The sequence below is a fragment of the Pleurodeles waltl genome, chromosome 3_2 (genome assembly GCF_031143425.1).
Source record: "Pleurodeles waltl isolate 20211129_DDA chromosome 3_2, aPleWal1.hap1.20221129, whole genome shotgun sequence".
Taxonomy (NCBI): Eukaryota; Metazoa; Chordata; class Amphibia; order Caudata; family Salamandridae; genus Pleurodeles; species Pleurodeles waltl.
In genome coordinates, this window is record NC_090441.1 from 200,727,578 (window position 1) to 200,752,304 (window position 24,727).

Below are 24,727 nucleotides of genomic sequence, written 5' to 3' on the forward strand. Positions count from 1 at the left end.
CCCACAGTCTAGCCTAACATCAGTATTGATGGTTGCATTCTTCTCTCTTAAAGATGGTTCCTCAAACCTGCCTGTATCTATTCCCCAAAACTCCTTCCCCCTTGCAGTTCTGTTCTGTTTTGTTGGAGGGGGTCGAGCCTCACCTGAGAGTACCCCCGCTGCCTCTGTCAAATTCAAGAGCCTGACCCAATCTTCTAGACCTTCTTTGGTCGTGTTTGTGGTCATCTCTGATTGCTCTGCACGCCACTGTTCGGATGACGTCAGCCATTTCTCTTTACGTCTAGTGTATCTCTCACTTTTCTTTCAACTTTCTGTCACCCCTCCAGCCAGTCCAGCATCACGAAATGCCAGCATTTCTGTTCTGTCGGTTCTCACACCTGAGCTGAGAAGAGCATCATGTGTGTATTTCCTCCTTAGTGTAGTTCCTTCTTAACCACATCAAACAAACTTCACTGATTTTGCACTGACAGGATGAAGTCTGGAAAGAAGATTGGCCACCTCATACTGCACAAGCCCTTTTGCTGCTTGTAGAGCGACGTCTCTGCTTCCAAATTTAGGGATGTGGGCATTGCTCATCTTAGGTCTGCCCCCTAGTGGTTAAGAGGGTACTAGCGCGATGTGCCCTCTCCACTGAAAACAATATGAGGGCCCCTTCAACTGCAGCACACCCAGTACGAGTGAGTCCACAAACAAGTCAACCACCGGCCCTTCAACCCATTCCCGTATCCCCACTATTCGGCTATTGTTCCTCCAGGAACACCCCACAAGGCCCTCAACCCATGAAGCAGTCAGTGCGTGTCACCTCCACAGTGTTTGTATTTCTTTCTTCAGATTTTTGATCACAAGGCCCTCTTTTCAAAGGCCTACTCTATCAGAGAGTTTCCTCACACCTGCCGTTGGCAGCCAGGGTCTGCTGCCAGTGGGTCCTCTTTCTCTGTGGTGGCGTTTTGGCGTCTCTTAGCACCCCCAGCACATCTCTCAGAGGGAGGTTTTTTGTGACTTCTATGTTTTGTTCCAGTTTGTATTGGTTGACTTTATTCGTTTCCCTATTAGAAAAGTGGAAAGCATACTTTTCAGATTGATTTGCTGTGTGTGTCCTGACTGTTCTGTCTCGGCCCATGCTGGCCATACAACGAAAACGCTTTTTCCAGTATCAAACTAGCTTTGGAGTCTACTACAGGACACATGGCTTTCGGAGTGTCCCTTCCCTCATCCAGCACATGCCTTACGAGGAGATGAGTTTATTTTTCTAGTGTGGGCTCTCACCACAGATACTTGGAAACTATGGGGCCCATAATGCAGGTTCAGCAGAGAAGGATGAGCTTTGTGGGGGGGGCGGGGTAGGCTAGCCCAGAGAGTCCTTATATTATGTCTCTCATTCTAGGGCCATCACACTGACTCAAACTGGGAATGTCATTCCCCACCTTTGCCTCCAAGGTAGTGCCCGCACACACAAGTCCTTGTGCTGTTATTCTCTTTTCCCAGGAGGTTTTCCACTCTTGCCCCCCTTCTGTTCTCCCTCCAGCAAACCGCCCCTGTACTTTGGGATGGAGGTCCATTGTCCTCACCCTCCTCCTCACCAAGTCAGCCCTGGATCCCAGGCACTCTTGAGTCATTTGCTGATTGATAGCGAGCAGTCCTGGTCTCCAGTTATCTCTCCATCGTGTCGCGGGTCTCACTTCATCCCTCTCACCACCCACTCTGCCTTTGTAAGCACTTTTTGTCCAGGTGCAGACATGTTACTGATGCTTGCTGCCTCAGGTTCCCTGCGCCTCTGTTTTCCACATACTTTTGGCATCCCCTTTGTCTCTCTGTACCACTGTTGGCAGAGATGTCGCTCTCTCTCTCTCGCTCTCTGTTCCTCTCAGTCTGACTTGCAGTATTTGACGTGGCAGGAGCTGCAGACTGCACAGTGTCAATACGTCTCTCTCTGTCTGTCTCTCTCTGTCTCTGTCTCTCTCTCTCTCTCTCTCTTCCCCTCTGTTCCTCTCAGTCTGACTTGCAGTTTTTCAAGTGGCAGGAGCTGCAGTCTGCAGTGTCCATGGTTCTGATAAGCCTCTCTCTCTCTTCCCCTCAGTCTGACTTGCAGTATTTCACATGGCAGGAGGTCCAGGCCCGCATTGTAGAGATTCAGAAGGAGCACCAGATCTGCATCCACAAGAAGGAACTGACCGAGCTGGACATCTATCACCGCATCCTCCGTTTCAAGAACTACATGGTGGCAATGATAAACAAGTCCCTGCTGCCAATCCGCTTTCAGCTGCCGCTGCTTGGGGACACAGTCTTCCTCACTCGTGGTCTGAAGTACAACTTCGAGCTCATCTTCTTCTGGGGCCCAGGGTCATTCTTCCAGAACGAGTGGAGTCTAAAGAGCGAATACAAGAAGGGTGGCAATCGGCTGGAGCTGGCCGAGAAGCTGAGCTACCGCATCCTGTGGATTGGTGTGGCCAACCTCCTGCTCTGCCCCCTCATCCTGGTCTGGCAGATCCTCTATGCCTTTTTCAGCTACACCGAGATGCTAAAGCGAGAGCCGGGCAGTCTAGGGGCACGCTGCTGGTCCCTCTATGGACGATGTTACCTGCGCCACTTCAGTGAGCTGGACCACGAGCTCCACTCCCGCCTCAGCAAAGGCTACAAGCCTGCCTCCAAGTACATGAACTGCTTCATGTCTCCACTGCTTACCATTGCGGCCAAGAACGTAGCCTTCTTTGCTGGCTCCATACTGGCTGTGCTCATTGCGCTGACCATCTATGACGAGGATGTGCTGGCCGTGGAGCATGTCCTGACCACTGTCACCCTTCTGGGTGTGGCTGTTACTGTCTGCAGGTCAGTATGGCATTTCTGGGGATATTAAGTGTTGTGGGACAGGAGGAAGAGTGGAAGAACTGTCGGCAGATTGGCACTCGTTATCAGAGCTGGATGTTTCGCCCCTCGCAGGGGCAGTGGTTTGAGGTTGTTGGTCATGGTGGTAGTCTTGCCCCATGAGTTTTAGGTTCATGGGAATTTGGAGGTTGACTGGTAGTGGTGGTCTTGTGAGGGTGAGAGCCATGATGGAGCCAGGTACTGCAATACCGAGGTGTTACCATAATGATGAGTATTTTAGTTGTGTGATGTGTCTGGAAATTTTAACCCAATGAGCTTGTGCGTCATCCCCTTCTTGTTATGGTGTAGATGTGAGATAACACTGGTTTTGTGACTTTCATTTCCTGGGGTTGCCTTGTTGTTACTCATTCAGTCGTGTGCTTCTTCCTGTTCCCACTCACAGATCCTTTATCCCAGACCAGCACCTGGTGTTCTGTCCGGAGCAGCTGCTGAAGGTTATCCTGGCTCACATCCACTATATGCCTGACCACTGGCAGGGCAATGCCCACCGATACGAGACCCGTGATGAGTTTGCACAACTTTTCCAGTACAAAGCTGTAAGTACTCAGCCAGTCTCCTGTTGACAAAAGCTAATTTTTCCATCTCACTCCGTCAGTGTTATACCCTTATCATTTCTGAAGAGTCACCACTTAATTACCGGGGGCAATTGTACCCACTCTACTGGCCAGGACTCTTTCCACAGCTCTCATCAGCGCTGTTTTAGTGGCTGACATCAGTCAGGAGGTAACATGGTAATTCCTGCATATGTTTGCTAAAAATCAGTGCCTCACAGGCCCTGCATGTTGTGGTGAGTACTTTACTGGGGCTGCTTTCCTTGGTTAACCGCAAAAAGAACTGATGATCAACAGAATGCTGAACAACGTCAAACATTCACCCCCAGTCCGAGATCTGGGCCTGAATCCTACGTTTTTTTGCTCACCATGCCATTCCAGTTGGACCCAGCCATATGCAAATCAGTCTTGACCCTGTTCCCCATGGGAACAGTCGAGCCCGAACTGCCAGGCCAGGTCCTCACTGGACCGGAAACAATCATCCTGCGAACGGTTTTGGGGTATCACCCCTCATCAGTCAGACTAGCTTGACTCCAATGGCATAGTGAGCACGGGACCCACGTCTGGGCATACCTATCCCACTTAGGATGACAAATCCAAAAAGAACAGAAGATGGACGGGATGCAGGACTGTTTCCCTGGGAGCAGGGTCAGGACGGATTTGCATATGACCGGGTCCAAACTGAAATGGCGTGGCGAGCAAAAAAGCAATGGGTTTAGGCCCCGATCTGTGACTGGGGTTGAATGTTTGACATTGTTCAGCATTCCTACCATCATCTGTTCTTTTTTTCCAATGTTCTTGCTTAAGCAGCAATACTTAATCCAGCCTCCCAAACAGCTATTGCTTTGGGTCTCCTTCTAAAAGTGAAGAATCTGCAGGAAGATGTATCTGTTAATAACAATATTTCTGGTGGATAGATAGGGGGTCATTATGATAGTGGCAGGATACCCCAACTACAACTGTGCTAACGGTCGACGGAAGACTGCCAGCACGACAAAGCCCCCGCTGGCCCTATAATGATTTTAACGCTGGGCCGGCGGGCGGAAACAGGGCCTTTACATTTACGCCGGCTCCAAATGGAGCAGGCGCCAATGTGGCAGTGTGGCTGGTGCAGCACCACCCGTCGCGCATTTCACTACCCATAATTCTGGCAGTGAAATGAACGAAAGGCTGTGCATGGGGGCCCCAAGTCGCCCATTCCGCCAACCTTTCCCTGGCGGTGTAAACTGCCAGGAAAAGGCTGGTGGAATGGGACTCATAATCTGTCTCTGTCGGATCTGAAACCCCGCCACCGCCAGGCTGCCTGGTGGCGGCAGCCTAGCGGAGGAGGCGTTTCCACTGTCGCATTTCGACCACGGTCATAATAGGAAAGGCGGACCGCCACTACCGCAGCGGTCCGCCCACCACCATGAGTCTGGCGGTCCATGGATCATCACATTCATAATGAGGGCCATAGTCTTCCTGTATATTCCTCACTGACCTCACCCCTTCCTTGATGACTCAGTGCCGCATGCAATAAGATCCGAAAGTATGCAGGTGTGTTATGTGCAGTTGTTGCGGCTGAGGCTGTCTTGGTTCCTGTCTGCATGCCTTGCAGGGGTGCGGATATGGATCGGGAACTGACGTCACAGCGCAGGATGGTGCCTTTTATATGTGAGTGGAGTTATATCCGGGGCAGGAGTAACGGCTGGAACCATATGGCACCAACTAGCCGCATTATAGAGATTCTGCTAGTAAAAGCTTTTCAGACCTCTCTCCGAAGCTTGGCGGAATCTGATGGCGAGGTATATGCAGGAATATTGTGTATCAGCCAGAAATATCATTATTGAAGGTAAATACATTTTATGTTAAGGGGTGAGCTTACGGTACCAACAAATTGTGCAAGTAGGGCCTGAGGTCTGCAGCGCCCTGCAGGCCTCTGTCCTTTCGTCTGCTGTTGTATGCAACCAGGCACAACGCCAAATGCCAATCTCATGGGAGGAGATGTGGCTTAATGGGGTGCGCTGCTGATCTTAGAACTTAGAAACCAAGTTTGATTCCCAGGGTCGGCTCAACATCATGTGAACATGGGCAAATTATTTAATCTCCCCATGCTGAAGAAAAGGAAGACTCTGACTTTGTGTAATGTAATCTGGTTTTCATGTAGAGCGTTGTGATGCCTTTCGGCCAAGTGTGTGCTTCATAAAACTGCAAAAGAAAAAAAGATAGTCAGCGTGCTCCTTCTTCCCTGCAGCTTTTTTGTCTTGTACGAGTTCAGAGCGGCCCCTGGCCTAACCCACCAGCTATATCATTCTACACTATGAATAAACTGGGGGCGGGGCAGAGCATTGCTTTTCATTGTCCTTTTTGTTGTACACTAGTCTGGTCCACTCTGACATAACAGTAGAGTGTTGCACTCGCCTCATGCCACTGTAAATGCCCTCCTGTCCCTCTGATCCCAGTGGAACTATCCATGGTCTGATACCACTCTAAATGCCCTCCTGTCCCTCTGATCCCAGTGGAACTATCCATGGTCTGATACCACTGTAAATGCCCTCCTGTCCCTCTGATCCCAGTGGAACTATCCATGGTCTGATACCACTCTAAATGCCCTCCTGTCCCTCTGATCCCAGTGGAACTATCCATGGTCTGATGCCACTCTAAATGCCCTCCTGTCCCTCTGATCCCAGTGGAACAATCCTCAGTCTGATACCACTCTAAATGTCCTCATCTCTGGCTGATGCCTGATAAATATAACTGTCCTAATCTCTGCTTGATAAGACTGTACACGTCCTCTCTGCCTTATGTACCTCTTCAAACGTCCCCCTTTCTGGCTAATACCAATGTACATGTCCTTTCTGCCTTATTCCTTTGTTAATGTCTTCCTCACTGCTTGATGCTACTGTAAATATCCCCCTCTCTGCCTGCTACTTCTATAAATAATCTCCTTTCTCTCTAATACCACTGTACATGCCCTCCTCTCTGCTGTGCTGGGTCTGTTTCAGCTCCCATACCCCAAATTGTGATCTTGTCTTTGTCTCCCACAGGTGTTTATTTTAGAGGAGTTGCTCAGCCCCATTGTTACCCCCTTCATCCTCATTTTCTGCCTGCGCCCCAAGTCCCTTGAGATCATCGACTTCTTCCGTAATTTCACTGTGGAGGTTGTTGGCGTGGGGGATACGTGCTCCTTTGCACAGATGGACGTTCGCCAGCATGGACACCCGGCGGTAAGCAGTGCCCAGTGTCTCCCAATCACTGGGGTTTATTTGGATTATTGGTTGCAGGATCACCTGTGGAAGGACATAAAGGGAGCCATAGGGCCTTATTTAGAGTTTGGTACAAAGGATACTCAATCAAAACATGACCGAGATCCAGTCCACCTTATTACAAATGCCATAGACCATAATGCACTTGTAATATCAAAGATGTGACATCCACCAGTTTTGTAATGGCATAACCTGTCTGCCAAACTCTAAATACGGCCGTAGTGCATTGGTTACATTGTCTAAAGCTTGTTGTTGATTTCACTGTTCTCCACCTCCGTATTTATCAGGGTCTTCTTAGGTGCTGCGGCACCACTCACTCACTCACTCACTCCTCCTAGGGACACATTTGGAAAAAGGGGAAAAGTGAAGCGAGAAAGTGGTTAAAAAAGAAATGAGCAATATATATCATCCAAGTACTGGAAGCTGCTTTTGACATGGTGGTGATGCGTAGCTTGTGGTTTCAAGCTGGGCCCCGTTATCAGGAGATGGCCACCACACACCGTTATCAGGAGTTGACTATTCAGACACCGTTAGCAGGAGTGGGGCCAGTCAGACCCCGTTGTCAAGAGTTGTCCAATCATAGAGCATTATCAGGAGTTGGTCAGCTGTCCCCAGTTATCAGGAGTTGTCAAATCAGACTATATTATCAGACGTTGGCCAATAGGATCCTATTACCAGGAGATAACCAATCAGACACCATTATCAGGAGTTGGTCAGTCAGGCCTCCATTAACACGAGGTGATCAGTCAGACCCCCATTATCAGGAGCTCAAAAATCAGACCCTATTTGCAGCAGTAGACACCACCAATGCCTTAATAAGACATAAACCACAGAGATCCTGTTATCAGGAGTATGGCCAATCAGAGCCCTTTAGTAGAAGTTGACCTTACTAATCACACAACTTACATTATCAGGTGGTGGCCCATCATATCTTGTTAGGAAGAGTTTGCTGCACTGATCTTTTAGCAAAGGTCAGCCACACAGATGTGTTAGCCAGAGTTGGACTGTCAGACCCTGTTATCAGGAGTTCCCAGTTGAGACTTCATTAGCAGGAGTTGGACTGTCAGACCCTGTTATCAGGAGTTTCCAGTTCAGACTCCATTAGCAGGACTTGGACTGTTCAGACTCCGTTAGGAGGAGTTGGACATTCGTACCACGTTAGGAGTCTGACTCCATTATCAGGAGTTGGTCAATCAGACACCGTTCTCAGGAGTTGGCCTTTCATATTCAATTGTCAGGAGCTGGCCATTCACAGCTCTAAGCGGGAGTCACACAGTTCAGCTGCACAGGTTGCTGTGTCAGTTGTTAGATGCACTGATTCCTGAGCAGCAGTCAGTCACACATCCAGAATGTGTGGTGGAAGCTGCTTGTGTGGAAATCTAATTTAGAGACTCTGTCTGCGCTCACGTGGGTGTATGTGTGTGCTCTGACTCTCAAGCCATTATAAGGCAAGCTGAGGCATTTAGTTTGTGTATGATGCAAGCTGTAGGTATTGTCCCTTTTTAGAGTACGCGAGATGAGGACAAAAGATGTTACCACGCTGTGGAAGATGCGCATCTCGCCTTCAACCTCAATCACAACAAAGTATGATACTTTGCAATAATGGCCCTTTAGGCAGCGTGAATGGCTGGAAAGATACATGCAGAATGCTCGTTTTAAACTGGACCTCTTTTTGAAACTTTGGTATCTTGAGATGCAAGTGAGCTTTGCTTTTGAGATCTTTGGTTCTATTGGAGCTGTTGAATTTTCCTGCAGGGTAGCTTCACATGGACGTGTTTAGTGATTTGTGGGTGAGACATGCTGTCTGATAGATACTGCAGGTTTCCAGGGAAGCCATTCCAGAAAGTCAAGAAAAGGATGATGTGGTCAGGCATTTTTTTAAACAAATATAACGAACTGCAGAGCAGGACACAGCTTTTAGGACTATCAGCCGAGCTTTGGCATGCTGTAATCCATAGCTAGCATTTGTCGGGCTTCTTGTTAGTTCAGTGAAAAGTGAGTGCTTTGATTCTGGAGTCACAGTGGGGAGAATGTTTAGAGAAAGATGCTCCTCTGTGGCAGGTTTGTGGGAGGAATATAACCAGGAAAGATGTGGCAGCCAGGTTCTTGGTCTCAGTGAATTTGGTGCTAATTTGATTTGTCCTTTTCTATATCCCTTTCCAGTGGATGTCAGCCGGAAAGACTGAAGCATCGATCTACCAGCAGGCAGAAGACGGGAAGACCGAGCTGTCCTTGATGCACTTTGCCATCACCAACCCCAGGTGGCAGCCCCCGCGGGAGAGCACAGCCTTCCTTGGCCGCCTGAAGGAGAAGGTGCACCGGGACAGCAGTGGGGCCTTGGCACAGCTGGCAGCATTGCCCGACAATGCCCTTTTCTGCTCCATCCAGTCTCTCCAGTCCGAATCTGAGGTGTGACTCTTTGAAGCGTTCTTTTAACTTTCTAGGCTCACAGAAAGACAAAACAATTGGGTGGAATGGACAGACGAGAAGTGCTAGATGAAAAGCATGAACGAAAGTACAAATGTGGGGGGAAACAGGTGTAGTCTGAAAAACAAGAGCTGGAGGTGTGACAATGAGGATCTGTGAGGAAAAATGGAATAGGCAATGAATAGAAAAAAAAGGATGAACTACAATTAAAAATACAGACCAGGGACCAGATTGCACATTTCAGTATAGTTTTAGGCCTACATTGGCATTGGCCATATAGTGGCAAATTTGGCATTTGTACAAGCTGGTTGGTGTAAATGGTATTAGTTCCTGCAAATGTTGATGCAAGTGTACACATCTTTGGTGCAGATGTTGAGCAATCTGTCCCCAGATGAAAAGCGGAGAACGCTGCAAGGTAGAAGGGTAAATATAAAATGGGTGCAAAGTGGGAGGGAAGGTACTAAGATGATGGATTGCAGTTGTTGACCTTTCTGACATCTGATTTCTGTAAGATGCTGCCCGACTCCCTCTTCTCTACTTCAACCACTACATCTTAGCTGATTTGAGGTCTGGGGAGATCCACCAAAGTACAATGGAAAGGGAAAAAAGTAAAGTTACTTGCTTGTAAGCCTTTTGTGCATTAGAATATTCCCATCTGCATGGTGGGACTCTGGTGCATTTTGTTAATCTAAACATATAATTTTAATTGGTGAGGCCACGCGTTTGCAAATGACCCCTTAATTTGGGGCCGCCCATGAGACATTCTGCTACATCTATGACGTACGCAGAAAGGGTACCCCATTTTCTAATCTACATGTGTAAGTACAGTTGACATTAACAGATAACTTTAGTAAACTGAGGGTTACCAGTTGCCAGGGATTGAATGGGTTGACTGCAATGAATCCATAATTTTTTCTCACAAGGAGCTCTAGGCAAAAATGGTGTCTGTCTTGCTCCTTCTAGAACGGTTACAGACCGCCCACCTGTTTATAGCCTGCTTAGGGGTGGGTACCCCTTGTGTAAATCTTTTCTCTGAGTGTTACACACCAGTCACAGAATACATCGAGGTCCTCGCAGGGACACGTGATACAGTACTCTTAGGATGGAGAAATGTACCCGGTTTAGGCAGAATGGTACTATCCGGGGTGGTGTAACTTGGACAGCCATCTTTATCTGTGCATTTATGCCAGGTGTATCTTCACAGCTTCTTCTACGATACTTGCATATTGGTAGTTGGTAGAGATAGGTTAATTGTGAAGAACATTCTGACTTTGTCACTTATTATTTGTGAGTTTTCTGTGGTGCCAACCATACTTGGATTGGTAAATACTTCTGCTACACATATGTCTCTATGTGGCAACAGACGCTGTAAGCAGAAATTTGTGTAGTGCTTGTCAGATTAGCAGGAGGAAGAGAGGTTTGCATGGCTCACATCAGGGTGATCCAAGTACTACTTTCAGAAAAGATAAAATATTGTTATAGGGTTTCTGCCTTAGTATACTTAGGGACTGTGCACCATAGGATCACACATGGGTGGACCACTCTGGTATAACCAATATGTTGTAGTTTTATAAGAAAGTTAGAATAAGTTGCAACCTGTAAGTTGTTGTGTTTTTTATTTGGGATGCCTTGTATCTTTGAGAGTCGAAATAACTGCTTTCTAAGCCTGCAAAGGTAGCCCTTGATGTTTCTCTAAGATTGAGAGGACCTGGATCCCAGTACAACTAGTACTGTAGCACAGCGATCGTCCTTCAGCATGACAGGTTTTGAAGAAAGAAGGCCGGCCAGTGCCAAGCTTCCTACGTCCAGGAGGGAGGTGACCAAGGCTGTACTATGGACAATAATACGTAGACATTAAATATATATTTTAACTCTCTCAGGGCAGTAACAACAGAGTTTATCCTTCTGATCACTGTAAACGTTGATTTTAACAATCTTGATATATGGAACTGGAAATCCGAAGACCATGAAACTGAACTGATTTGTCCAGTGGCTGCTCAGCAAGCGGACACAACATTGGGATGAGCTTGGAAAAAAGGCTTCTAACCCAAGATTCACCGCCTGTGATCACAGTAGTTCTGAGCATTTTCTCATTCCTCCCTGCCCTGCCCTTTTCTGTGTGACTCTCTCCCCCCTCTCTCTCTCTCTCTCTCTCTCTCTCTCTCTCTCTCTCTCTCTCTCTCTCTCTCGCTCTCTCTTATTACTCTGACACTTAGGGCTAGTTCTCTTGTTTTTCTTTTGAAGAATCTCCCCTCGTGGCATTGGCTGCTTCATGCAGCCTGCCTGTATAGTAATTCAACTATTTATGAAAAGTGGAGCAAAAAAACAATAAATGGTGTTTTTTCTGCCTGAAGGGAAACATGAGGGCATAGGTGTCATTTGTACGGTCCCTTTCCGCGGCAGCCCAGCGTTCTCTTTGAAACCCGCAGTTCTGCACATGATGTCAAATATGATCCAGTAATTCATTTTTTGACATGCTTATTCTTTTTCACTCATTAGATAGAATTTACGAATCCTGTATGTATGTGCGCTCAAACTATTTCATATACAGGGTGTTTGGGCACCCTACCTATCCATTAGCATGTGAGGGCTGTTCCAATGAGTCATGATCTTCTGCTGGGTATAATGTCTGCTCTTTCTGCATGGAGTGGTAGCATATATTTCAGGTGACATCCTTGTCTTACAGACACTTTTAACTTGAATTGTTTCCTTGCAGCCTCACAGCCTGATAGCCAATGTCATTGCTGGCCCCTCCTCCTTAGCAGCCCATGTGGGAAGGGATGTGCCAGTCGCCCGCCATGTTTCTGGAGTCTCTGAAGTGGCCTCTGCTCTCAGATCTCTTTCTCCTCAGCAGTCTAGTCTTCAAAGACAGAGCAGCTTCCAGGTCCCTGATGTGCTGAACGAACGGTCTCGGCCGCCGCCCCCTGGAGGAATGGTGGGATCAAGGTAAATCAACTAAATGTATGATAGAAACTTAAGTTTACGATGGTCATACCTGTCTCTCAAAGTCATATTTAGCCTTATTTAGAGTGTGATTGATGCAGGATGCCCAGTAAAAAGCCACAGATGTCTCCTTATGTAGAGTGTCTAGGGTCTCCATCTCTAAAAGAAGCCCTCAGAGAGGCCCTACCAACATTAAAACACTGGGCCATCTTGGCGATTTCATTGAAATGTATTTGGCTGGGGGAAGAACTGATAGCTTGTGGCAATAAAAGTATGTTACTGAAAATTTGTATGAAATCTCTGCATGTCATGCTTTCTGGGCTGTCCAAGTCTTCCAGTAAGTGGATGCTGTAGCATAAAGAGACTAAGCGGGATTTGTCCAGGACCCATCACTCTCTGCCTGGGACGGCGAGAGGACCTCGGGGTGCTTCTCTGTCTCATTCTTGTCCCCTGCAAGGAGCTGATTCCGCAGCTGATCATGATGCACCAGAGTTTCCTGAGCCACTGGGGTGTAGCAACAGATCGAGGCCTTTAGAGAGGGTATGTTGCATCTCTTCCGGCTCCCTCTGGTGTTCCTTCAGGCCCCAATGATCTGTGGTGGCCTCCACTTGGGATACCATTTCCTGATCCTTCCTCTGTACTAACTGTGCCTCTAGAACCTGTCTTGGTGTCCACAATGGCTTTTGTGCTGACTTCTACTCTGGCACCGGAATCCGTGCTGGTCCCTTCGACATTGTTGCAGCCCAATGCTGCTGACGAGAACAGAGGAGGACTCTGTACCAATAGTTGCGTCCAACTCTTTACCGAACTGATCTATATCGAGATCGCTTCCTGAATCTGCCTGATGCATCTGGTCCCTGTACAATCTGCGTTTACCACAAAGTCGCCCTCTAGCAGTCCAACAGCTTTTTGGGGCTGACTTTGATCATGGTTAGTTAGCCTTCGGAGATGACAATGGAGATGATGTGGATGATCTGCCCCCACACTATTGTAACAACCTTTATATGGCTTTACAGGAGACAAGTGGGTTGGACACTTCACTTTAATACCCCCTGACCATCAACGGAGGAGAGTGCTTCCTTTGCCGTGGTGATACAACGAGCAGCTGAGGTGTAGGACTTACAAGTTGCTACTACTGAAGACAATACAAATGTTTGTGACTGAAGTTCTACAGTCTGAACAAGTTTCCCCTGAACCGTTATACAGTTCACTGAAACCCTAACCTATGCATTACTGGGCATCTAGTCTAAGCCTTGTTCTTGCCTACGGTGAAAAGGCAGGTAGCCAGACACCACATAGCAGCGCCAGGTGAACCTGACTCCCACACCACAAAGCCTAATGATCCAAGCTTCCACCTGAAGGGTAAATCCCATTCTTTCTGTACCGTCCCTGCTCCCTCAGACTAAGAGTCGAGATGACTTAAGGCATTCGAGAAACAGATGTTTTCTTCAGCCGGCCTGGCCTGGTGGTGGGTCGTTGCTTCCTGTTTTCTATGGTTATATTCCCATGCTCTCTGGGACATAGTCAGCAAGATCTTGCCAACACTCCTTGAAGAATTTTGGGCCTCCTTGGATCAATCCATACACGATGGTCCGGATGCAGCGAAATATCTCATTCAATCCAGACCAGAGACTGATGATTGCTTAGACAGCAGGTGGAAGTGGCGTGATGCTTCAGCTTCATTCATGGGTAAGATCCATAGGCGTTTCTGCAGACCTGCAGGCATCATTTATGGATAGGCCCTATGATGAATCTCATCTGTTTGGCGAGAAGGCTTATTGTGCTCTGGAGCGCTTTAAAGAGAGATGGCTCATAGCGCATTACTTGACCCTGTCAACTCTTGCCAGACAATTTCCTCAGTAGTTTTGGCCCTTTACTCTAGAGGTTTGGCGTACAGACAGCGCTTAGGTCACCCACACCCAGAACAGGCACTCCAGTCCTTTTAGGGTTGAGGACAGGGAACAAGCAGTCAACATCCAGGCTCCCAGGGAAAACAAACTTCCCAGTATCTCACGTGTACGGCACAACTCTAAGCTGCTTTAGTTTGCCCTTAGTGGCATACAGCCACCCTGTGGGAGGCAGGATCAGACATTTCTTGCAAGGGTGGCAAAATAAAATATGTGGAAGATGGGTCCTTCAGATCGTTCAATAGGGCTTTCCCTGCTTTTCCTTTCAGGTTGGCAGTGGCTTTCAGAGGAGCACCCGTCCATCTTGCTTCAAGCAGTGCAGCCTCCTTTGGCCAAAGGAGCCATAAAGAGGTTGCGACCCTGAATATAGAGACCGGCTGTTAGTAGGTTCTGTCTGCCCTTGATCCAGGTGACTGGATGGCGGCTTTGGGGTTGCAGGACACCTACTTGGGTCTGGGTGCTGATGCTTGTGATACTGTGGTGTGTGTATAGATACTGCAAGTTACATCTAGATGCCAATGCTTGCGATGCCGCTGTGTGTGCAGATACTGCAAATTATATCTGGGTGCCAATGCATGTGATGCTGCGGCATGTACAGATACTGCGAGTTACATCTGGGTGCAGAGGCATGTGATGCTGAGGTGTGCACAGATACTGCAAGTTACATCTGGGCCCAGAGACGTGATGATGCAGCACGTACAGATACAGCGAGTTACATCTGGGTACAGAGGCATGTGATGCTGCAGCATGCACATATACTGCGAGTTACATCTGGGTACAGAGGCATGTGATCCTGCAGCATGCACATATACTGCGAGTTACATCTGGGTACAGAGGCATGTGATGCTGCGGCGTGTACAGATACAGCGAGTTACATCTGCGTGCAAAGGCATCTGATGCTGCGCGTGTACAGATACTGCGAGTTACATCTGGGTGCAGAGGCATGTGATGCTGAGGTGTGCACATATACTGCGAGTTACATCTGGGTACAGAGGCATGTGATGCTGCGGCGTGTACAGATACAGCGAGTTACATCTGGGTGCAGAGGCTTCAGATGCTGCTGCATGCACATATACTGCGAGTTACATCTGGGTACAGAGGCATGTGATGCTGCAGTGTGTACACATACTGCGAGTTACATCTGGGTACAGAGGCATGTGATGCTGCAGTGTGTACACATACTGCGAGTTACATCTGGGTACAGAGGCATGTGATGCTGCAGTGTGTACACATACTGCGAGTTACATCTGGGTACAGAGGCATGTGATGCTGCAGTGTGTACACATACTGCGAGTTACATCTGGGTACAGAGGCATGTGATGCTGCAGTGTGTACAGATACTGCGAGTTACATCTGCGTGCAGAGGCATCTGATGCTGCGGCGTGTACAGATACTGCACGTTACATCTAGCTACAGAGGCATGTGATGCTTCGGTGTGTTTAGATACTGCAAGTTACATCTGGCTATAGAGGCATGTGATGCTGTGTGTACAGGTACTGTGAGTTACATCTGGGTACAGAGACATATGCTGCGGCATGTGCAGATACTGCAAGTTATAGCTGGGTGTAGAGGCATGTGATGCTGCGGCGTGTGCAGATACTGAGTTACATCTGGATGCTTAGACATGTGATGCTGTGTGTACATATACTGTGAGTTACATCTGGGTGCAGAGGCATGTGATGCCACTGCGTGTGCAGATACTGAGTTACATCTGGATGCTTAGACATGTGATGCTGTGTGTACATATACTGTGAGTTACATCTGGGTGCAGAGGCATGTGATGCTGCTGCGTGTGCAGATACTGTGAGTTACATCTGGACGCTTGAACATGTGATGCTGTGTGTACACATACTGTGAGTTACATCTGGGTGCAGAGGCATGTGATGCTGTGTATACAGATACTGTGAGCTACATCTTGGTGCAGAGACATATGATGTTGCGTCGTGTGCAGATACTGAAAGTTACATCTGGGTTCAGAAGGCTGTGGCGTGTACAGATACTGCAAGTTACATCTGGGTGCAGAGGCATGTGATGCTGCTGCGTGTGCAGATACTGTGAGTTACATCTGGACGCTTGAACATGTGATGCTGTGTGTACATATACTGCGAGTTACATCTGGGTGCAGAGGCATGTGATGCTGCTGCGTGTGCAGATACTGTGAGTTACATCTGGACGCTTGAACATGTGATGCTGTGTGTACATATACTGCGAGTTACATCTAGGTGCAGAGGCATGTGATGCTGTGTATACAGATACTGTGAGCTACATCTTGGTGCAGAGACATATGATGCTGCGGCGTGTGCAGCTACTGAAAGTTACATCTGGGTTCAGAAGGCGGTGGCGTGTACAGATACTGCGAGTTACATCTGGGTGCAGAGGTATGTTATTCAGCATGTACAGATACTATGAGTTACATCTGGGTGCAGAGACCTATGATGCTGTGTATGTGCAGATAGGCAGAAGATACTCTTTGTCCTTTTAAATGACCGCACAAGATGTATGGCCCATTTTGTTTTCCTTAAATGACTATCATGAGCCTAATCCAATAAACGTGTTGCATTAATTGCTCTGACCTACTCCTGTAATGATATTTGAGGCTAGTCAATTTGTGTTGCCTTGCCTTTATATAGCCTGCGAGGCAGTAATCTGGTCTTTGTACTCTTGAAGTAATGTGGGTCTCGTTGAAGTCCCTGTGCCTTGGGTTACAGTGTGCCAGTAATAATTCTTCTCTTCACAGTATGGATGTGAGGACAGCAAGTTCAGGGAGCAGTGCCTGGGAGGGGCAGTTACAGAGCCTGGTTCTGTCGGAGTATGCTTCTACTGAAATGAGCCTTCACGCCCTCTACATGCATGAGGTATGTCTTATGTGCAAGATTTCCTCTATTAACCGCTGAGACCACCTATTGTGGCAGGCAAGCACCTCGTGGGAGACCACCTTGTGTGTCTGAAGCCACCTCCTGTCTGAGACCATCTCATGTTTGAGTGTGTATGTAAGACCACCAAGTGTGAATGTGAGACCACCTCATGTGTCTCAGACTACCTCATGTGTGTAAGAACATCTAATGTGTTTGTGTTTGATACCATCTCGTGTGGGTGACCTTGTGTGTCTGGGACCACCTCATGTGTGTGAGGCCACCTCACACGTGGGACAACCACCTTGTGTGGAAGAACGCCTTGTGTGGCAGACCACAGTTTGTGTGGGTCAAGCACCTCCAATGGTTCTGATCAGTTTCAAAACTCAGAAATCTACCATGCTGTATTTTAGATTTATTTTTCTTATGTTAATGTCTTTCCTGCTTTTATTAGACTGCAGTTATGCTGTCTTCCTTTCCACTTGGTTGGAGATTCTTGCCGCATGCTGGCACAGACTTGGCACTATAAATAACTCTGAAGGAGGCCCCTTGCCGAGCACCCCTAAGGATACCCAGACACCCATGCCACCTGTGTGTCCCTAATCCCTGTTCTTTCTATTCAAGGCAGGATCGGACTCCAGTCAAACGTGAAGAAGGGTTTGGTCCTGAAGGTGACCCTTGATATTGTTGCAGGCACTGTCCTGGTACCTGCATATAGAGTAGTGCAGATGACAAGATCATTCCCCCCTGGTGCAGGACCCTCCAACAGCCAGATGGTCCGCCTCCTGCTGCACACGTTTCCTGCAGTATCCGATGGTTAGTGTACAATGGATAAGAGGTTGAGCCTGGGTGCCTCCACTGGCTTTGTACCAATAAATCAGTACCAGTACATAAATCAGTACCAGTACAGTTTCAGGGCCTCATGTAGACTAAAACAGCTACTGGGGAAGGGTAATCCTTTTGTCAGATTGTAAACCAGTACCAAAGTTTACCTCGGCCTAACCTTTGTTTATTGAAAATCATGTAATACCATGGATCAAATGACCAATTAGTCAAGAATTCAAAGTATTATTCTTTGCTACCTTCAAATACTTCCTCTCAACCAAAGGGATGTTTTACAGATAATGTCATATCATCTGGTGTACCTTTGGTACCTCATCTGTGTGTGCCACTGTGATAAACCTTAAGGACACTTTTAATCCCTCCGACAGTTCCACCATTCATCCATGGACTCTTTGAAGTTTTCTTCGGAGAAGGTTTTCCAATTCCTGATTATTTCTATCTTCAGATTCAGCCGTACTGCCCTTAAAGACTTGTGCTCTACTTCTTTACCTGACATATGTTCTCGTAATGAAATAATGTCCAGAGTAATTTTGTGGTCGTAAAACCTGCTAATAAAACATCACAAGGTTTGCGATCGCAAAATAGTTTTTTGTTGTTACATATTATGTATTGCACCCATTTTCCGATTCAGTAATCCGTAACCAAGTTACAAAATGGGTTTAGAAACTCAAAACAAATTGATAGTTGGAAGGGGCATGTTTAGAGCCTCCCTGACGAATACCTATTTTTAAAGATTTGTAGCAATGTTTTGCAACCAAAATCCAGTCTCAAAACATTGACATTTTACTGAAACCTCAAAGTAGGTGTTAACTCATTCACAAATGTATTCATTCCCTTTTGTGAATGTTAAAAAAAATTATTGGGCAGTAAAGTCGATTTTATTTAAAATGCAATCACAGACATGGTGGTCTGTTTACCCACAGCAGGTCACCATCCCTGTGTTGGCATCCAGCCACTGTGAGTCGCAATTTACAAGATACCGGATAAACATTTGACAGTTAGATTGGATTATAGCTATGATTTCGATTTTTTTTAATCAAGCTATTAGTACATAGGTCAGTTCTCAATTGGAGACCACAATGGAGAGTGGAATTGTCACCCGTTGAAGCCTGTAAGCTCTCTGCACATTCAACAACTCACCATTTACAGATGTCCTTCATTGAATCGGTCACACCCCTCCAGCACCTCTTTCAAATGCAAAAGAGTCAAGTACATCCCTAATGTCTGCAGAAGAGATATTCCCAAGTCAGTCTTCTCATGGAGTTCACTCTTGTCATTTTGCACCTTCCTTCATCTGTTTAGCAGATTATTAATACAATTCAACCTCGAAAGGAGCCCCCAGCACCTCAGGACTTGTATTGGTGACTCTAGTCTAAATCTGAGGCCTTGCAACTCTTGAACCGAGTCCAGAGTGATTCTCTGGACTCTGACATGGAAAGGAAAGAGCCTCCTCGTTTTACTTAATTGTACTGAATTTGGGAATGCCTTGATCCAGACTGGTATTTCATTTGTCTCCATTGCCTAACCAGCGTCTACAGAATTTCTGAAATATATTTAGGTCTGGAAGGATCCTGAGTTCAATACCCAATTGGTGCTTGGAACAGGTGACATTTTGTACTTTTAATTGCCAAATGTCTGGATGGAAACTAACAAGACCACAGGATGAGCCCCGTGTCGTTTAGAGCAACCGCCTGCCAGCATATACCCTTTCCTTTATGTGAGTGTCTGTTGTGTTTGCATTCAAAGGCATTCAAGTGTTGCTTTTATTTGTAGGGATTTAGTTTTGAGGGATTCGATGTCTCTAGTCACTATTGTCCTTGCATGTCAAGAGGCTTTTTGTTGATATTGTCTTGGTTCTGAGTTTGTTGTGGTGAGGGATTTCTTTATTGCTGTTATTGTTTTGGTGTTGGTTGTGGCAGAATATTGTGATGTGCCCCACTAATGTGTCTCATTGCTGTTCTGCTGGTCTGTTGGCTCTTTTCTTGCTAGTCTCTGTTATGGTTGCTTGTTGAAAAGTTCCATTCTTGGTGGTACATGTTGCAGAGTAGGTTTTGAGGCGTTGAGAGGTTTATTTGTTCCTAGTGTCTATTGCAGTTGAGTTTTTTATGGGCTAAGATATTCTGGGTGTGGATTGTAGTGCAGTTCTGGTGTCTGTTGATTGAGGTATCTGTTGTGGTGAAGTACCTCAGGAGGTACTTGTCTCATTGAGTGGCTAGAAAACCCTTGGTTGATTGCATCATTCAAGGTTAAGTAATGCAGAGTCCCCTTTATTAATATGATCGACTGTGGACAGGTTCTTCTAACAACCTTTTGTTTTTTATTTTTTCATTTGTTGTTAGTATCTGGGTTTTCAGTGTTAACGTGTTCTTTAGCTGCTGCTGTCTTTTATTGTGGTTGATGTAGGAGGCTGGCCTGGCTTATAGTGGGTACCTTGTGGTACTTACACCTTGTGCCAGGTCCAGTTATCCCTTATTAGTAGGTTACAGGTGTTCTAGCAGCCTAGGCTGATAGAGGTAGCTATAGCAGAGCAGCTTAGGCTGAACTAGGAGACATGCAAAGCTCCTACTATACCACTTATATCATAAAGCACTATATCACAAGAAAACACAATACTCAGAGTTACTAAAAATAAAGGTACTTTATGTTTGATGGCATCTGTCGCTGTAGATACACATGTTGTGCATAGCCCGCCATCTGGTGTTGGGTCGGAGTGTTACAAGTTGTTTTTCTTCGAAGAAGTCTTTCGAGTCACGGGACCGAGGGACCTCTCCTCTTTGTCTCCATTGCGCATGGGCGTCGACTCCATCTTCGATTGTTTTCTTTCCGCCATCGGGTTCAGACGTGTTCCTTTCGCTCCGGGTTTCGGAACGGAAAGTTAGCTCAAAATCGGAAAATTACGTCGGTATTGTTGCGTTCGGGATCGAGTTAGATAGCATCGACATCGCATCGATACGATAACATCTCCGTTGCCCTTCGGGGTAGTTTTCGATCCCCCGTCGGGGCCTGGTCGGCCCGACCACGTGTGACATCGACGCTGATGGAACGGACCCCGTTCCGTTTCTGTCCTAAATGCCACAACAAATACCCATATACAGACCAACATTCGGTCTGTAACCTGTGCCTGTCGCCCGAGCACAGGGAAGAAACTTGTGAGGCCTGTCGTGTGTTCCGGTCCCGAAAAACACTCCGTGACCGCTGAGCCAGAAGACTGCAAATGGCGTCCACGCCGACAGGACACCAAGGTTTCGAGGAACAAGAAGAAGTAGAAGCCTTCTCGATCCATGAATCGGACTCGGACGAATTCGACGACCATGAAACAGTGAGTAAGACGTCGAAGATAGCACATAAGAAAACTAACAAGGCCCAGGGGACGCCACTGCCGTCAGGCCATTGCTCAACCCATAAACTCGGTGACCGACCATCGGCACCGAAGAAGGCCGAAATAATGCCGAGATCGTCCGACTCGGCTGGGTGCCTGTGTCTCGACCCATCTCGGGACCGAGAAAGTGCTGCCGGCAAAGATCGACGCCGAGATAGCGGAGCCGAAGCTGCTCGACGCAGAGACAGCGGCACCGAGGAGGATCGACGCCGAGAGGGGCCGGCTCCGAAAAAGAGGAAAGTCGCCTCGGAGCCGAAAAAGAGCGTGGACATGGTTTCGGTGCCAAAGCGACCCGCAACCGAGCCAACTACCGGTTCCTATTCAGAGGAACAATCACTGTCCTCTCAGATGCGAAAGCATAGATTCGAAGAGGAATTACAATCCACCGAGGTGGACCACACTCAAAAAAGGATTTTTATACAGAGTGGAACAGGGAAAATAAGCACCCTTCCCCCTATTAGGAGGAAGTGGAGACTGGAGTTCCAACAAGAACAAACACCACAAACAAAACGGGTGAAGAAGGTAACTCCGCCACCCTCTCCTCCACCTGTGGCTACCATTTCACCAGCACAGACTCCGTCACATTCACCGGCTCACACCACCTTAAGCCAAGGTGACCAGGACCAAGATGCTTGGGACTTATACGACGCCCCAGTGTCGGACAACAGTCCTGAGGCGTATCCTACAAAGCCCTCACCACCAGAAGACAGCACAGCATATTCACAAGTGGTGGCTAGAGCAGCAGAGTTCCACAACGTGTCTCTACACTCGGAGCCTGTCGAAGATGACTTCCTCTTCAACACCCTCTCTTCCACACATAGCACCTACCAAAGCCTGCCTATGCTCCCAGGAATGCTAAGGCACGCAAAGGACATATTCAAAGAGCCTGTCAAAAGTAGGGCAATAACAACGAGGGTGGAAAAAAAATATAAAGCACCTCCCTCAGACCCAGCTTTCATCACCTCACAACTGCCACCAGATTCGGTTGTGGTAGGGGCGGCTCGCAAGAGAGCAAACTCCCACACATCGGGCGATGCACCTCCCCCAGATAAGGAGAGCCGAAAGTTCGATGCAGCCGGTAAAAGGGTCGCAGTACAGGCTGCAAACCAGTGGCGCATCGCAAACTCTCAAGCGCTCCTAGCGCGATATGACAGAGCCCACTGGGATGAGATGCAACACCTCATTGAGCATCTACCCACAGAACTACAAAAGAGGGCGAAACAAGTGGTTGAGGAGGGCCAAAACATCTCCAATAACCAGATACGCTCCTCTATGGACACAGCGGACACAGCAGCAAGAGCGGTTAACACGGCAGTAACCATCCGAAGGCACGCGTGGCTACGAACATCTGGTTTTAAACCAGAGATACAGCAGGCGGTGCTCAATATGCCATTCAATGAGCAACAATTGTTCGGACCTGAAGTGGACACGGCAATTGAGAAGCTAAAAAAGGACACTGACACTGCAAAAGCCATGGGCGCACTCTACTCCCCGCAGAGCAGAGGCACTTTCAACACCTTCCGCAAGACAACCTTTAGAGGGGGGTTTCGGGGTCAATCCACACAACCCAGTACCTCACAGTCAACACCGTCCACCTACCAGGGACAGTACCAAAGGGGAGGTTTTCGGGGCCAATACAGAGGGGGACAATTCCCTAGAAGCAGGGGAAAATTTCAAGGCCCCAAAACACCTACAAACAAACAGTGACTCACACGTCACTCATCCCCTCCACACAACACCAGTGGGGGGAAGAATAAGTCAGTATTACCAAGAGTGGGAAAACATAACAACAGACACTTGGGTCTTAGCAATTATCCAACATGGTTATTGCATAGAATTTCTACAAATCCCTCCAAACATACCACCAAAGGCACAAAATATATCAAAACAACATTCGGACCTCCTAGAAATAGAAGTTCAAGCATTACTGCAAAAGAACGCAATAGAACTGGTACCAGATACACAAACAAATACAGGGGTTTACTCACTGTACTTTCTAATACCAAAGAAGGACAAAACACTGAGACCAATCCTAGACCTCAGAACACTAAACACATACATCAAATCAGAACACTTTCACATGGTCACGCTACAGGAAGTGTTACCATTGCTAAAGCAACAAGATTACATGACAACCTTAGATCTCAAAGACGCGTATTTCCACATACCAATACATCCGTCGCACAGGAAATACCTAAGGTTCGTATTCAAAGGAATACATTACCAATTCAAAGTATTGCCCTTCGGTTTAACAACTGCACCAAGAGTCTTCACAAAGTGCCTAGCAGTAGTGGCTGCACACATCAGAAGGCAGCAAATACACGTATTCCCGTATCTAGACGACTGGCTAATCAAGACCGACTCACTGACAAGGTGCTCACACCACACAGATCAGGTCATACAAACCCTCTACAAACTCGGTTTCACCATCAACTATGCAAAATCACACATTCTGCCGTGCAAGGTACAACAATACCTAGGAGCCACAATAGATACAACAAAGGGAATAGCCACTCCAAGTCCACAAAGGGTTCAAAATTTCCAAAAGATTATACAACGCATGTATCCAACACAAAAGATACAGGCGAAGATGATATTACAACTACTAGGCATGATGTCCTCATGCATAGCCATTGTCCCACACGCAAGGTTGCACATGCGGCCCTTACAACAGTGCCTAGCATCACAATGGTCTCAAGCACAGGGTCAGCTTCTAGATCTGGTGTTGATAGACCGCCTAACATACCTCTCGCTTCTATGGTGGAACAACATAAATTTAAACAAAGGGCGGCCTTTCCAAGACCCAGTGCCACAATACGTGATAACAACAGATGCTTCCATGACAGGGTGGGGAGCACACCTCAATCACCACAGCATACAAGGACAATGGGACGTACATCAAAGAAAGCTGCATATAAATCACCTCGAACTACTAGCAGTTTTCCAAGCATTAAAAGCATTTCAACCAATCATAACTCACAAATACATTCTTGTCAAAACGGACAACATGACAACAATGTATTATCTAAACAAACAGGGGGGGACACACTCGACACAGCTGTGCCTGCTGGCACAAAAAATATGGCAATGGGCAATTCACAACCACATTCGCCTAATAGCACAGTTTATTCCAGGGATCCAGAATCAACTTGCAGACAATCTCTCTCGAGATCACCAACAGGTCCACGAGTGGGAAATTCACCCCCAAATTCTAAACACTTACTTCAAACGTTGGGGAACACCTCAAATAGACTTATTTGCAACAAAGGAGAACGCAAAATGCCAAAACTTCGCATCCAGATACCCACACAGGCAGTCTCAAGGCAATGCCCTATGGATGAACTGGTCAGGGATATTTGCGTACGCTTTTCCCCCTCTCCCTCTCCTTCCATATCTAGTAAACAAATTGAGTCAAAACAAACTCAAACTCATACTGATAGCACCAACGTGGGCAAGGCAACCATGGTACACAACACTGCTAGACCTATCAGTAGTACCCCACGTCAAGTTGCCCAACAGGCCAGATCTGTTAACGCAACACAAACAACAGATCAGGCATCCAAACCCAGCATCGCTGAATCTAGCAATCTGGCTCCTGAAATCCTAGAATTCGGACACTTAAACCTCACACAAGAATGTATGGAAGTCATAAAGCAAGCCAGAAGACCATCCACTAGACACTGCTATGCAAGCAAAT

At 47.2% G+C, this 24,727-nt stretch overlaps 1 protein-coding gene across 2 annotated transcripts in view; it reads left to right on the top strand.

The window, feature by feature from the left end:
* Positions 1-24,727, top strand: part of ATG9A (autophagy related 9A) — a 131,326-nt gene that overhangs the window by 66,715 nt on the left and 39,884 nt on the right. For both annotated transcript variants that reach the window (XM_069227186.1, XM_069227187.1), the window contains 6 exons: positions 2,078-2,826; positions 3,266-3,419; positions 6,461-6,640; positions 8,843-9,088; positions 11,823-12,052; positions 16,694-16,811. In XM_069227186.1, coding sequence (XP_069083287.1) covers positions 2,078-2,826; positions 3,266-3,419; positions 6,461-6,640; positions 8,843-9,088; positions 11,823-12,052; positions 16,694-16,811 — 1,677 coding nt within the window. The remainder of the gene's footprint in view (positions 1-2,077; positions 2,827-3,265; positions 3,420-6,460; positions 6,641-8,842; positions 9,089-11,822; positions 12,053-16,693; positions 16,812-24,727) is intronic.